The following is a 16,335-nucleotide window of genomic DNA, read 5'->3' as shown; positions in this document are numbered from 1 at the left end:
ATTTGGTGCAGATTTCACATTTCTATTGTCTTTTGTTGCTTTCCTGTGACCGGTCAAAAGTGCACCATGACTTTATGGACACACTGTATATATTGATTTTGAGAGAGAGAGAGAGAGAGAGAGGGAGAGAGAGAGAGAGAGAGAGGGAAAGAGAGAGAAATATCAGGCCCTGGCTGGTTTGCTCAGTGGTAGAGCGTTGGCCTAGCGTGCAGGAGTCCCGGGTTCGATTCCCTGCCAGGGCACACAGGAGAAACGCCCATCTGCTTCTCCACCCCTCTCCCTCTCCTTCCTCTCTGTTTCTCTCTTCCCCTCCCGCAGCCGAGGCTCCATTGGAGCAAAGATGGCCCAGACGCTGAGGACGGCTCCATGGCCTCTGCCTCAGGCGCTAGAATGGCTCTGGTTGCAACAGAGCGATGCCCCAGATGGTCAGAGCATCGTCCCCTGGTGGGCATGCCAGTGGATCCCTGTTGGGCGCATGTGGGAGTCTGTCTGACTGCCTCCCCGTTTCTAACTTCAGAAAAATACAAAAAAAAAAAAAAAAGAGAGAGAGAGAGAAATATCAATCTTTACTGTCTGTACCTGGACCAGGGATCGAACCCACACCTTTCTTTGCATATCAGGACAGCATTTTAACCAATCGAGCTATCCGGCCTTGGCACAAATACACAATTGTAGGTGGAGACTTGAACACTCCTCTCAGTAATGGAGATAACAAGTAGTCAGACAATCAGCAAGGATTTAGAAGAACTGAATACCACCATCAACCAGCTGGACCCAATTTGACATTTGTACAACACTCCACCCAACAGCAAAATGCACATTCTCTTCAACTACACATGAGACATTCACCAAGATAGACTATACCCGGGGTCACTGAGCAAGCCTTGATAAGTTAAAAGAACTCAAGTCATACAAAATATGTTCTTAGACCATAATGAAATTAAACTAACATATATAATAGAAAGAAAGATATCTGGAAAATCCCCAAATGGAAATTAAACAATTCACTTAATCCTTACAATATAACCAGGTGAGGTGAATATCATTATTATTATTATTATTATTTACAAATAATAAAAATATATTTATTATATCTTTTATAATTATATTATATTTTTGTTATGTATCTTTTATTTATTATGTCTATTACATATTAGAGAAATTGAGGAGCTCGTCCAAGTTCACTCAGCCAGTAAGCACTGGGGTCAGGAACTGGACAAGGCAGGCTGGTCCAGTACCACTGTCCACATGACCTCTTGAGAGCAGCCCACGTCCTGGGTCCAGCCAGTGTCCATACACCAGGTAACCCAGATCATTCACGAAGCTTCATCTTGAATTCATCAGAACTTCTTCCGGAGGTGACATGCCACCGTGACAGGTTGCCCCCGCCATAAACACTTGCAAGGTGTATTTTCATTGTCTCCTGCCTCCATCGTTTCTGACCTTTGCTCTTCTATAGCTAATGTGCCTTTTTTTTCTTTGGCTGCTTGTGTCTGGTTTTTATCAGTTTGCCGATGATTTGGCTAATGGTATTTTTCTTTGAATTTATCCTGCTTGGGATTTGCTGAGCTTCTTGAGTCTATAGGTTGAAATACTTTTTTTAAAGTATTTTTATTTATTGATATCGGTGAGGGAAGAGGAAAGAGAGAGAGAGAGAGAGAGAGAGAGAGAGAGAGAGAGAGAGGAACATCGATCCATTCCTGTCTGTGCCCTGACACAGGAGTCGAACCGGCAGTCTCTGTGCTTCGGCTGCTGCTCTAACCCACCGAGCTATCCGGCCAGGGCTAGGTTAAAATACTTTTAATCAAACTTGGAAGCTTTCAGGCTGTTACTTTCTCCAAATACCTGTCCTGCCACATTCTCTCCTCCCCTTTCTTCTGGGTGCCACGTCGGAGGCTGTCCCACAATCATCGAGGCTCTCTTCACTTTATTTTTTTTTAAGATTCTTTTATTTTGTTTGCTTCAACTTGAATGATTTCTATCCATCTGTCTTCAAATTAACTGCTCCTTTCTTTTGCACTTAAGTGTGTCCAATAAATGTTTTATTTCAGATATGCATTATCTAATTCAAGGAGATCTATTTGGTTCTCTTTAAAAAAATCTCCTGGCAGCCCCTAGAATGTAAGCTCCATGTGGTTATAAGGGCAGGGCATTTTATCCATTTTATTCACAGCTTTATCCTTGTCCCCTAGAACTGGCATAACATTTGTTGACGGACAAACACATGACTCCATCTCTGTGGCTGTAGCGAGCGAGATAAGGAACAAATGTGAGCCAGCGAGCCTTTTTTTTTTTTTTTTTTTTTTTCATTTTTCTGAAGCTGGAAACAGGGAGAGACAGTCTGTCAGAGACAGTCAGACAGACTCCCGCATGCGCCCGACCGGGATCCACCCGGCACGCCCACCAGGGGCGATGCTCTGCCCACCAGGGGGCGATGCTCTGCCCCTCCTGGGCGTCGCCATGTTGCGACCAGAGCCACTCTAGCGCCTGAGGCAGAGGCCACAGAGCCATCCCCAGCGCCCGGACCATGTTTGCTCCAATGGAGCCTTGGCTGCGGGAGGGGAAGAGAGAGACAGAGAGGAAAGTACAGCGGAGGGGTGGAGAAGCAAATGGGCGCTTCTCCTGTGTGCCCTGGCCGGGAATCGAACCCCGGTCCTCCGCACGCTAGGCCGACGCTCTACCGCTGAGCCAACCAGCCAGGGCCCAGCGAGCCTTTTCTATTATTCCCTCCAATGTCTGATGATCTCAAGGTCTGTGGATTTTTCTCCTTATAAAAAAGGGGAGGAAGGAGGTGCAGGAGGGTAGAGGGTTCATACCCCAATCCTATCAGTCATCAGTTGAGGGTTGCTGGGATTGGGGTGAGGGAGTTGATTCTCCTGTTCTTTTAATCTGCTAAACTAACTTTCTTGGGGAGATGAGCGCCGGAGCCAAAGAAAGACATTAGGCATCAGAAGTCCTGCAGGGTGTTACAGTAGGAAATCATGAGGGGATATGCCTGGACCCTTCACGAGGTACTACACGGATAACCTCTATTCTTCTGTGAATATCTATCTAATAAGACAAGTATTTACTACCAGGCTAGCCCCATATAAACATTAGTTTAGAGCAGTAGCTAAATCACGGGTTTTAGAGTCAAGCCAACTTGGATTCTGTTCTAATCTCTTCTAGTTACCTGTTTTGTGACCCTGAAAAAATTTTACTCAAGTTCTCTGCTTTTCAGCTTCCTCGTTTATAAAAGGGTAGAGTACATAATATCGATGTGGAGAATAAATAAGACTGTACCCGGCACAGAGTCAGCACCAGAAAAGAGATTTCCAAACTTTTCCTTTTCCTGGCTTTGCGCCAAAACAATAAACTATGGAATCCCAGGCATCAGGGAAATTGGAGGAATTTGTATGGGGGGCATGAGAAAAAGGGAAGAGAACTTTCTGGCATCCTTAAATTACAGGTGGAGGGAAGACTTCTTTGCCCGACTTCCCAGTTTTAGGTTCCAGGGCCCAGGAGAGTGCAGCACAATTTACAGAAACACAGAAACTAGAGGGAGACATTGTTTCAGGGCGAGGATGACTAATGAAGCAGTCAGTCAACGACTTGAACATTTAGTCCACCAGAGGTCAAAGATTGTAACAACGTACTACTTCACCTTAAGCACTTAAGGAAAACGTATTTGCTTTAATACATACAGATCACTAGATTTGAGTCAGAAAATCCAAGTTCAAGCTCCAGCTCTGCCACTTTTTAGCTATAGCTAATCAAATCATTTGACTTTGTAAGGCTCAGTCTCCTCGCCCACAAAATACAATTATTTATGCTCTATTTCATAAAAGGATTACATGAAAACTCTATACAAATTATAAAGTGCTACTATAAAGGTATAAATATGCTATTAATACATTATAAAGATATGAACATTGTTACCATTAATATTAACAAGTATTTCTATGGACTTTCAGCCAGGACAAGACCATTAGAACTATTTCCAAATTCTCACAGCAATAAGATCCTCGCATTTACAAACCCTTGGACAATATTTTCCATAGAATTAGGGGACAAGGTTGACTTAGGAACCACAGAATAGCTGTGGGGAAGTGGGATCAAACCACCGCTACCTACCAAACCTGCTCACACGCTTGGAGGGTCAGCGGCTATGTGAGGAATTTAAGGACCAAGGAAGGAGAGGCCGACGGTGCAGGAGCAGGTGCTGTGCTGATAACTGAGCTCTCCAAAAACAAAACAAACAAAAAGCAAAACTCAGAAACCAAGTTGGAGCTGTAGTGTTCGCAGACTCGGGGGTATACGTACTCCACCAGGATTAACTGACGCAGATGTGGAAGGAACTGCACCCAACGGAGCCATTTAAGACAGCGTGACCTGAGAGCTATGAGATCAGAGCCTTGGAACACCACTGTTACAACAGAGCTGCCCTCACAAGAGAGGACTCCACTCCGACAGATTTCGCTCCTCAAAGATCTCAGAAATGCTCAGACCCCCCCCCATGGATGCCTTACACCATGGATAGTGCTGAACCCCAAATATACTGTCTTTTTTCCTATGTACCTCTATACTTACGGTAAAGTTTAACTTATAAATTAGGCACAGTAAGAGATTAACAGTAACTAGTAAACCAGAACAATTATGACAACATATCATAATAAAGCTGTATGATTGTGATCTCTCTCTCTCTCTCTCTTCAAAATATCTGACCATCCTGTATTCACCTTCCTGGTGAGGACAAGCGATGATACAAAGCCTATGTGATGAGATAACGGGAGGTGACACAGCTTGTGATGTGACGTTAGGCTACTCGTCACCTTCTGACGATACCTAAGGAGAAGAATCTTTGCACTGTGATGGTGTCATGACATCTACCCACAAATGTAATGCCCTTCCCATCTTAACTAAGCACTTATTACACACGGTGGCCATAACTTTGGCAGTGTGAGGTGCGACAGCAAAACTAGCACGAATTTTTTTCCTTCTTCACAATTTCATGGGTGGAAGACTAGTTGTTACTATAGATCAGGGGTAGTCAACCTTTTTATACCTACCGCCCACTTTTGTATCTCTGTTAGTAGTAAAATTTTCTAACTGCCCACCGGTTCCACAGTAATGGTGATTTATAAAGTAGGGAAGTAACTTGACTTTATAAAATTTATAAAGCAGAGTTACAGCAAGTTAAAGTATATAATAATAATTACTTACCAAGTACTTTATGTCAGATTTTCGCTAAGTTTGGCAGAAATAAATCTTTATAAAACAACTTACTATAGTTAAATCTCTCTTTTTATTTATACTTTGGTTGCTCCGCTACCGCCCACCATGAAAGCTGGAACGCCCACTAGTGGGCGGTAGGGACCAGGTTGACTACCACTGCTCTAGATCCTAGCAGCCTCAGTATACAATTTTTTTCTTTTCTTAGTAAGTCGAGAACTTTCACCTTTTCACTGACAAGGAGCTTCTCTGTGGCACATGCTGACTGCCAGCATCACTAGTCTTGTGCTTTGGGGACATTAAGTACAACAAGGGTGACTTGAACACAAGTTCTGAGATAGAGTAACGGTCTCTCTGATCACCGACACAGCTGCTGAGCGACCCATGGCGAAGGCGTGTCTACCGCGTGAGGACACCAGGCAAAGGGAGGGGCCGCCTTCTGTGCGGGACTGAGCGGGACTAGCAAGATTTCACCACGCAACACAGAATGGCAAGCAATTTAAAACATGAGGATTGCTTATATCTAGAACTTTCCATCTCATATTTTCAGCCCACAGTTGAAGGATCATTTGTCCCCTACAGTCCTCTATCGTCTGGATTTTGTCAACATCCTCATACTGTCTCTAAATACGTCCTTGTATTTTCTGTAAATTGGTAGTGAGGTATGAGAACACCATCGGAATGATGTTCAATTTTTTGGCAAAATTACTTCACAGGTCGGTGCACTTCCATGCGAGGCACCCAGTGTCGGGGTGTCTCTTTCTGTAACGTCACAAGCTATTGATCATGGCCAACGTTCATCATTCGTTCGAATGTTTCTATGAAGACAAATTATTCTAGTAACTATTCAGTGACCCTAAAGTATAATTTGTTTAGGAATGGCAGGGGGAAATAATGCTTGATTTTTTTCAATTTATCAGTTTTCAATACAATATGGTGGTTCCTTAAAAGCCTCTCACCGTGGCCAATGAATTCTGTGTGTTTCCTTCATCCGAGTGCCTTTATGAACTGATTGTTCCCGTGGGAGATTCCTGAGGTCACCTTGGCATGACTCCAGCAATACTTGATGACATCCCTGGTTTCTGCTATGACAAAATGTTCCAAACTTATATTTGCATTTCTTGTTTTCAGACGTGGAATCAGCAGTTTCTACAGGGATTAGCTGCCTTTTAACTCCATTCTTAGCAGGAAATATACATTAAAAAAAAAAAAGAAAGAAAGAAAATTCTGCTTGATCAGTAAAAAGAATTCTTGCTCAGCTATACCAAGTAATAAATACTGTCATTGTCAGAATAGCTACATCCACGACCCACCCCTCCGCAGGACCTACGTTCCCCTGAGCAGCCAGCAGGACTTCTGGGAGCTCTGGTTTGGGAGAGCTTTCTCCCCAGGACTGAATCAACACGGCAGCTGGTTCGGGATGCTCTCGCTTTTCTATAAGCAGTTCAATCACTGAGTTAACAAGCAGTTGGTTGTTAACTTAGGTGTTCCATTCACATAACTGTTTATAGTACTGTAATGAGCAAAGACAGCGCTGCTCAAACACATCCAGCTATCCTGCGGCCACCGACGGCTGTGTCCTCTGAGCCCTGCGCTGGGCAAAGAAGGAAAGAACAAGGGGCTTCCGTCTGCTGGGAGAACGTGCAAACTTGAAAAAGTCCTAAGACGAACAGCCCACACAGGCAATGCTGGAGGGCCCCGGGAGGCCGCGGAGGGGCCCCTAAAGGCCGTGCAGGGACCCTGTGGCAGGGACGACGCTCTGTGACCTGTCACATCATCTCCTCTTGGTGGGCCCGCATCCCCCTGCCTCCTCTAGCCACTGAGCTGTGGGTGGGCATTCCACGGCTGGCCTTTAAGAGGGAGAAAAATGAGTCCTCACATATCTCTTCGTGTCTTTGCATCTTTCCTTGTCGGTCCGCCTCCCTCTGTGCCCAGGCCCTGGCCTCTGGGCAGGACGCTTCTCCTGCGGGTCTCTGCAGCCGCAGCTCACGTGACATAGAACCTAGAACATTCCTCGTCTCAGACACCCAACAGTGCTTACACCCCAAGGGAATTTCCCTTCTAGACGTGGGGGACCCTTTCAAGTCATGTTGCTAATGTGAATCCTCTGAGTAGGAAGAGAGAGTTCAGTGTGGGGACATAAATGGGACAATCACATCCTCACCTGGGAGCACTGCATCCTCGTCACACACCTTGCCCCCTTGTGACTGTCACAGGCCAGGAAGGAGCAGGGTCGTGCACAGAATGCATCCACGGACTCTCTTCCCATTGGTGCTGGGACACGTTCTTTTATAAATAACATTGGTTATTTTTTTCTTACTAGAAAAGAACACAGTTTCTATAGGAAATGCTTTAAATCAGGTAAGATGAAGAAAATAAAATCACCTATAATCCAACAACCCCAAAACAGTTTGGTGTGTATCCACCTGGTCATCTTCCTTCGGGTGTGCGTCTGGGTAGTGTTTCATTCGGTCCTACATGACAAGATCACACCACACGGGCTGTTCTGAAACTTGCTTTTCCCCTCAACAATGTATAGCGACCATTTCCCTCTGTTATTAAATATTTCTCTCTGCCCAGAGCAATACGTTCAGAATAAAGGTGGTTTTCACCAGGGAGGAGGGCCCTTCTTACAAAGAAAGATTTGTCTGGGGAGGTTCAGGCCCCACCGGGAGCTCTGGAGCTCTGCCAAACCAAACAGGAAAGGAGGGTGAAGGGGGGACCAGGGCGGGGCCGCCCCCTGGGAGCGGAGACGCGGGAGGCGCCTCCGCCAGGGGCCTGGCCACCCGCGCTCACCGCTCAGCACGGCGCCCGCCTTGCAGGCGCTGGTGGCTGTCCTCTGGCCGCAGTTTCTCGCTTGCCTTCAGCTGGACAACTGAGCCTGGGAGGGTGCAGGACCACCGTGGGGCGGGGGGGGGGGGGGGAGGCCCCCTGCCGACCCAGACACCCCCAGGCTGCGGGGAAGTCTCGTCTAGGCACACCCCTTCTCTTCTGGACCACGTTTCCTCCTGGAAAGAAACCCACTTCACCTCCCAGGTGGGTTTTGCAAAATCCTTCAAAGGCATTTTGCAGGACGCCTCGGAAACGCCTGGGGCCGGGGCCGGAGGACTGCAGCAGGGCCCGCCTTCTGGAAGTCGCCACACTGTACTTAGGACAGAGGCGGTCACCCGCAGGGTGGGCGGGTGGCCGGGTCACCGCAGCCCCGAGGCCCCGGCTGGGCCCTGGCACCCGTTGCTGGAGAGCTGCACCCCGGGGCGTGAGAGTGGGGACGCACTCAACCAGCACGGGCTTCTAAAGCCTGTTTTCAGCTAAGTACACGGAAACCTTTCCCTTCACAGCGGGGCTCCCATTTTAAAACATAAAGGCTTATTGTCCTGAAGCCACCCAGCCTGTCTGACGGCTCTGGGAATTTCTTCCCGCGCCACGGCGCTCGGAGTCCGTCAGTCATCCCAGCTGTCCCGGGCGCGGAGACGGGGCGCTTCCTGCGCGGGCCCGGGGGCTCCGGAGGGGCGGCCCGGCCTGGTCTGCTAGGAGGGGGACTGGGCGACACTCGCAGAGGAAGGTTCTGTTTACCCAGTGGGCGCAAACTTGGCTTTGAGAACAGTCAACACTCCAGTGCCTGGCGGAGGAGGGGGAATTATTAACCTGCAAAATAAGATGCCGCGGTTAACAGTTCTTAACTGTTAACAGTGAAGTGTCGGCAGAGATTCTCCTTTAACCAAGCTAAACCAGGCTCCCCGCCCCCACCCCGGGCGCTCCGCTCCTCTAGGCCCGACCCTGTTCTTCCCTCTCTGTCCCGGAGAACCCTGTTCGAGCGAGAATCCTTGTTCCCCGGCTGCTCCGCCCTCAGCAAGCCCCGCGCTCCTGTTTGCTCCCAGCCATTTTCCACCACTGACCCCTCGGCTGGTCCTTGGCTAGGACGGCCCACGTGTCCTTGCTCTAGTGCAGTGGTTCTCAACCTGTGGGTCGCGACCCCGGCGGGGGGTCAAACGACCAAAACACAGGGGTCGCCTAAAGCCATAGAAATGTATTGTATAATAAATATGTATTTTCCGATGGCTTTAGGCGACCTCTGTGTTTTGGTTGTTCGACCCCCCACCAGGGTCGCGACCCACAGGTTAAGAACCGCTGCTCTAGTGGAAGTTGAGTCCCACCTCCGTACAGAACCCCAATGTAGTATACCCTTCTGCCTCACCGCCCTTAACAAGTGTCCTGAATAAGCATTTTTCCTTTTTATTGAATTTACTGGGGTGACACTGGTTAGCAAAACTATACAGGTTTCAGGTACACAATTCTACCATCCATCTGTACACTGTATTGTGTGATCACCATTCTAAGTCAGGTCTCTGTCCATCACCACCTGTCCTCCCATATTTTCAGCCCCCCCACCCTCCAGTGCCCAGGCAACCACCACACTGTTGTCCCATGTCCAGGAGTTGTGTTTTTTTGTGAGAAAAATGCTTCCACTCCTCCAATCCCCCACCCTGCTGACAGCTGTCAGTCTGTTCTCTATCTATGAGTCTGTTTCTCTTTTGCTCATTAGTTCATTTTGTTTATTAGACTCCACATAGGAGTGAAATCATATGGTACTTGTCTTTCTCTGACTGGCTTATTTCACTTAGCATAGTGCTCTCCAGGGCCATCCATGCTGTCGCAAAGGGTAGAGTTTCCTTCTTTTTTCATAGCCACGTAGTATTCCCTTGTGTATATGTACCATAGCTTTTTTATCCACTCAACTACTGATGGGCACTTTGGGCTGCTTCCAAATCTTGGCTATTGTAAATAACGCTGCAATGACCATAGGGGTGCATATTTTTAACTGTGTTTGTGTATGGTGATAAATGCATCGGCCAGTGATCATCTGTTTTTAAAGAACTAATATAAAACGATTGATTAAACATAATTTCATCTTTCCTTCATGTCAGGCTTTTACAATAATTTCCCAAGGTAATCATTTGGAATATCTATAATATATATATATATATTGTGTGTATGTGTGTGTGTGTGTGTGTGTGTGTGTGCGCGAGAGAGAGAGAGAGAGAGACAGAGACAGAGATAGAGACAGAGAGAGGGACAGATAGAGACAGACAGGAAGGGAGAGAAATGAGAAGCATCAATTCTTCATTGCGGCTCCTTAGTTTTTCATTGACTGCTTTCTCATACATTCCTTGACTGGGGGACTACAGCAGAGCGAGTGACCCCTTACTTAAGCCAGTGACCTTGGGCTCAAGCCAACCTTGGGCTTCAAGCCAGTGACCATGGGGTCATGTCCATGATCCCACGCTCAATCCAGCAACCCCACGCTCAAGCTGGTGAGCCCGTGCTCAAGCCAGTGACCTCGGGGTTTTGAACCTGGGTCTTCCACATTCCAGTCCGACGCTCTATCAATTGCACCACCACCTGGTCAGGCTAACATTGATTTTTTTTTTCTTTTTGCATTTTTCTGAAGCTGGAAACAGGGAGAGACAGTCAGACAGACTCCCGCATGCGCCCAACCGGGATCCACCCGGCACACCCACCATGGGGCGACGCTCTGCCCACCAGGGGGTGATGCTCTGCCCATCCTGGGCGTCGCCATGTTGCGACCAGAGCCACTCTAGCGCCTGGGGCAGAGGCCACAGAGTCATCCCCAGCGCCCGGGCCATCTTTGCTCCAATGGAGCCTTGGCTGCGGGAGGGGAAGAGAGAGACAGAGAGGAAGGCGCAGCAGAGGGGTGGAGAAGCAAATGGACGCTTCTCCTTTGTGCCCTGGCCAGGAATCGAACCCGGGTCCTCCGCACACTAGGCCGACGCTCTACCGCTGAGCCAACCGGCCAGGGCTAACATTGATTTTAAGTGTATGGCTGACAAAGGTTGCAGGCATGAGTGTCAGATAATAGTTTGCAGAAGCTGTCTTGCTAGTTTTATATCTACAGCTGGAGATTCCTTGTACACTTGACTTCAAAGCAGCAGCTTTAAACAGGTGGGCACTGGTGCCTGAACCCCTCTGCTCAGGTGAAGCCAGGTGGATGGCGCTGGGCTCCTCCAGAGGGGCTGACAGCTGCTACCAAACACGTCACAGTCATCACACCAACCTGACGTTCCTGTCTCTAGCCTTCCTGTACCAGATGATTTTATCAGACTGGGAAGAAAACAATGAAGACAAACAAACAAAAACAAAACCAAAGGTCTTCAACGACCTTAGCTGAAGGCACCAATTCATTCCTTTGGAAATGGTAACGAGAAAGAATTAAGTTATTAAAAGTCACCGTTCCCTATAGGAACTTTATGTTAGGGTAATTGAATAGACCTAATGGGTCAGGGGGGAATTTTCTAGACAAAATAATTCTAGCCAAATAAGCAGAATAGCATTTTAAAATTACATTGTGCAACTTCTAATTAACTGATTCAGACAACTGCCAGATGGATGTTTAATGGAACCTTAAATAAAGGGATTAGGCTGTCATCCTTTAAAAGCCACTGATCAAGCTTAGCCTCACTGGAGGGAGGCAACCAGACATTGTGTGTGGCAATCCATTGTGCAACCTGTCATTTATGAGATATAACTACGAAAAGAAAAGAAAAGAAAAAAAAAACCAAGGCAGACTCTCAGAGACCGGGGCAAACTTTGGCCTCCAACTCCCAGTCCACACGAACACAGGGGACAGAGAAACAAGGTCAGCAACACCCCGGGAAGCAGTCAGGCAGCACCAGAATGTGCAGTATTTTACAAGAGAACTGATTCGACCTCTTCAGCACTTCCGTGATGAAGGAGAGAAAGGGGGAAGGGCACTGTTCTACAGTTAATGAAACTGAAAAAGGACACAGATATAACGATGGCCCTGTCTCGGTGCTGATTTAAACCAACCCATTGTAACAAGACTGCTCAGTCAATCAGGAAAAGTGAACCTATACCGTGACTCACGCAATCTTCAGGAATTATTGGCAATTTATTAATAATGCATGGCGGCTGTGTTTTTAAAAAGCCCTTTTATGACGGTGCAATCACACAAGAGGAATAGGTGTGCAGTCGGCAAGTGCTAACAGCTCCGGCTCTGGGGGCTGAGCACAAGCCTGCACGTTCCGGTCTCCACTTTTCTGTCCGGAACTTTCCACAATAAAAAATAAAATGCAATAAAAGGATGGCAATCAGAGCAGAGGAAAGATTGTAAACGTGGTCTGAGCAACTCACACCTCTGACAAACATCATGAGCTGTCAGAGTTCCCCTGGCCTGCGTTTCATCCCGAATATGGGGCTTCCTTTTTCCCCGTTCCATGTGGTGTTTGGGACTCGATCCTGTGCAGAGACAATGAGGGTTATGTCATGTAGCATTTCAATCCCGGATATGGGGCTTCCTTTTTTTCCCGTTCCATGTGGTGTTTGGGACTCGGTCCTGTGCAGAGACAATGAGGGTTATCACCCAACAGCTAGCATTTTCCAATATAATTCTCCAGCCCCACGAACATGATAAAAGCTAAAAGCGGAGACGAGTGGCAGCCCCAAGTCCTCAAATGCCCACAGAAAGCACCCTGCTCTTCAGGAAAAGCAAGCGCTCTTTCTGTTCGCAGGTTCACTCCTCCCCGATTCTCTTATCGCTGAAAATGTACCGCTCGGGTGGGGAAAAACGCCAGTCACTCAACAGTGGACAAGTCTGTCTATGCCCCAAGCACTCGGCACCCCGCGTGCGGCGGGGTGGACGCCGGCCAGCGCAGCCTTCATCACCTGGGAGGCTCTTCCTGGATTTATTTATTCTGTGGACATTTCTGTGTCCTCCAAAACGCAGCTCACAGAACACGATGTGTTCAAGGATGATGGAAATGTGCTCCCGTACAAGAAAAACACAGAATTGTTATGAACACGGGAATGGCTCCAGCATCACTCCGGCAGGAAGCCCTACCCCACTGCGGCTTCCTCACCCCCCCCCCCCCCCACGATCACCTCCACTGTGCCTCCTCCTTTCCACATTCTGACTTTTGTTATGTGATATCCTGAAAATTTTCACACACCTCTGGAGTGAAATGAGACTCCCACGTACCTCCTACCCTCCTTGAACAATTATCAGCATTTTCCACATCTTGTTTTACACATTTCTCCCCAACCTGTTTTCTGGTTTCGTGTTTGTTTCCTGAGCACTGAAAAGCGAATCCCAGACACCCTCCCGGGCTCCCGTGCACGTATCATACACTGTGGAGTTTGTCTACACAGCAGTGTCTCCTAGGGGACCCCTGGTCCTCAGGAGAGGGTTCTTTCATGGCTTTAGCAGCTGGCCCGAAACTGGCCCAGGATAGGCGCCACTGTCTGACAACTGCTGGGGTGACCCCGAACCAGAAGTGCCCAGCCAGGCCCTTTCTGGACTGCTGACCCACTGGAGCCATGAAAGGGTGATCACTGTTTTAAGTCATTAAGTATTGGGATAATTTCTCTCGCAGCAATAGATAACCAGAACAGTAAGCAAGTCACTCAACTTCTGTGCCTCAGTTTCCACATCCGTAAACCGGGGATAATAACAGTACCTACACCACATTGGGCTTTTGCTAATATTACACAAGGTAAGAACATAGCCACCGGGCACGCTGTAATGCTCAATAAATGTTGGCAATTACCATCTGGGAAACACTCATGGGTTAGCAGTCCTGCCCGAGCTCATAAAGACGGTCTTGACGAGCGCTTGCTGGCCGGGCACACTGCTGTTGGATAAGAGCACATTCCTCAGGGGGTGTGAGTTCTGCATTCCTTCAGTGACTGGGGAGAAAAGAGAGTTAATTCCTGCCCTGGCCTATCATTCCCATGGTGAATCGGCCTGCAACACAGGAGGTACTCTGATTGTACCTCCCCCACCCTCCAGGTAAAACAAGCCTTAGAAGCAGAATCAGGCCTTAAGATCACCTTTGCTTCAGGTCTCAGGTCGAGAGGAGGAGCTTCCGACAGGCGACCTGTGGGGACTGCATGAACCTTCCCCATCAAAAGTACGAGCTCACCTTCTCCATCTGCTGTGTTTTCTTCCTTAAAAGCACTCTGTCTCGCCCTGGCCGGTTGGCTCAGCGGTAGAGCGTCAGTCTGGCGTGCGGGGGACCCGGGTTCGATTCCCAGCCAGGGCACATAGGAGAAGTGCCCATTTGCTTCTCCATCCCACCCCCTCCTTCCTCTCTGTCTCTCTCTTCCCCTCCCACAGCCAAGGCTCCATTGGAGCAAAGATGGCCCGGGCGCTGGGAATGGCTCCTTGGCCTCTGCCCCAGGCGCTAGAGTGGCTCTGGTCGAGGCAGAGCGAAGCCCCAGAGGGGCAGAGCATCGCCCCTGGTGGGCAGAGCTTCACCCCTGGTGGGCGTGCCGGGTGGATCCCGGTTGGGCGCATGTGGGAGTCTGTCTGACTGTCTCTCCCTGTTTCCAGCTTCAGAAAAATACAAAAAAAAAAAAAAGCACTCTGTCTCTCATTGCAATACCCATATGGAAGTTACAACTCAGAATTCTTTACGGCCATTAGTAGGGAGAGTATCAATGGAGAGACTGCTAATGTTCTGGGTGTGTGGAGCTATATGGGCCATGAAAGACACGACTGGATTAAAAGAAAGTAAAACTCTTCCCTTCGAGAAATGTGAGAGACAGTTTACAAAATTCAGCCCTCTGCTCTCCACCACACCCCACGCAAGTGCTCTCAGTGAGAGCTGTTTCATGTAATGAAAATCAAACGAGCTCAAAGTAAAGAAAAGACACACACAGGAATATGTGAAAAGAGAACACATTTATTTACATCACTATTTCCTTGTTACAGCTCCTATTACTTTTAAATAATATGCATTTCCAGGAAAACAGGTAGTTTTAAATCAAGGTATTTAAACAAAGAAAATTTTCACAATATGATTTTTATTTACATAAATTTTCATCAGTCTTAAATGTTTTTTTCCAAACTGCACAACACAATGGAAAGCTCTTGTTTAGACCGTGTCTTTTTCAAAACCTCTCCTTTAGGAAATCATGCTGACAAGAGACCATGCAGGTGAGGCCCTCACAGAAGGGCCTTCACGGCACACCAGACACACACCTGCCCCACAAACGACCCCTCCGGCTGAGCCGAGCCTGTCTGACAGGTTGTGACGGCAGCAAAGGTAGGTTTCAGACAACTTGCATTGCTTCGATGAAACCTTTCTGCAGGTTTTCTGGGTCAGTCAGGCAATTGCTTGTAAGTTCCTGCGTCTGTGGCCTGAGCACACAGCGAACTTAGGGATGAACTCTGCGCAGTCTGGCCAATCCGACGGCCCCTCGGGGAGTCAGACCTCAGCGGGGCGGGGACCAGCGCACTGCGCTCTCCTTGTCCCCTCGCACTGGGGGCTTAAGTTTCCTCTGATGCTGCACATGCACATCACCGACTTTCCAAAGAATTTACTATTCATAAAATTACTTCCAACAATAACAACGGTCTGAAGGCCTTCCATGTGGCACTGACAGATCTCAAATATTTATTAGTGAAGCTACCCGAGCATAGATTTTCCTAATATCTTATGCATGAGTTCCTCTGAATACTTTGCATAACATCCATGAAAAAATAGACAAGATTAACTTTTACCGCGGTCAGAGCTACGGTGGAGAATGACAGCCTCGCAGAGCTCTGGCCAGCGCTCCGCGAGAGCAGCGCGGCGTCCTGAGGTCACGCGGCGGCGATGGAGGCGTCATCCGCGAGGCGACCCTGTGGCTATGAAGCGGGAAAATACAGTGAGTTTACAGAAAAGCAGTGACCACGTAAGACCCATGAACTGAAAAGATTTTGAATTCTTGGGACTGTTCCCACACACAGTATAAACTTGTGTAAGTATCAAACAAAATAGATCTGCCTTTCATCTCAGCTTCTGTCTGCACGTGACCCTGGGGACAGCAGCTGTGTGGCTAGGTTCCCACTGACCCCATGCGGACACCGCCAGGGACCGTGGACCTCCACCTGCTGAGTCCCCTAGTCCCTTTCTCTCTTAACCCAGCCTATCACCAGGGGCCGTGAGAGGGAAGCCGTGGCCATTCCTGCTCAGGTGAGGAAGCGTTATTCTCTCTCCTGCACAGGGCACTCCTGTGTCTCAAGATCTCGTCAAGTCCCTTGGGGAGTCGGGGTCGCCTAATACCTGTCTGAGAAAACAAGTGATTCCCTGTGAACTCTAGGCT

General features: G+C 48.2%; 1 protein-coding gene across 1 annotated transcript in view; it reads right to left on the bottom strand.

The window, feature by feature from the left end:
- Positions 1-15,099: 15,099 nt before the first annotated feature.
- TRAPPC11 (trafficking protein particle complex subunit 11) overlaps positions 15,100-16,335 on the bottom strand; it is a 43,159-nt gene continuing 41,923 nt past the window's right edge. Inside the window, exon 30 of the mRNA XM_066380143.1 lies at positions 15,100-15,877. Coding sequence (XP_066236240.1) covers positions 15,833-15,877 — 45 coding nt within the window. The 3' untranslated portion in view covers positions 15,100-15,832. The remainder of the gene's footprint in view (positions 15,878-16,335) is intronic.

This window comes from Saccopteryx leptura, chromosome 4, assembly GCF_036850995.1.
Source record: "Saccopteryx leptura isolate mSacLep1 chromosome 4, mSacLep1_pri_phased_curated, whole genome shotgun sequence".
Classification (NCBI taxonomy): Eukaryota; Metazoa; Chordata; class Mammalia; order Chiroptera; family Emballonuridae; genus Saccopteryx; species Saccopteryx leptura.
This window is presented reverse-complemented; position numbering and strand designations above follow the sequence as displayed.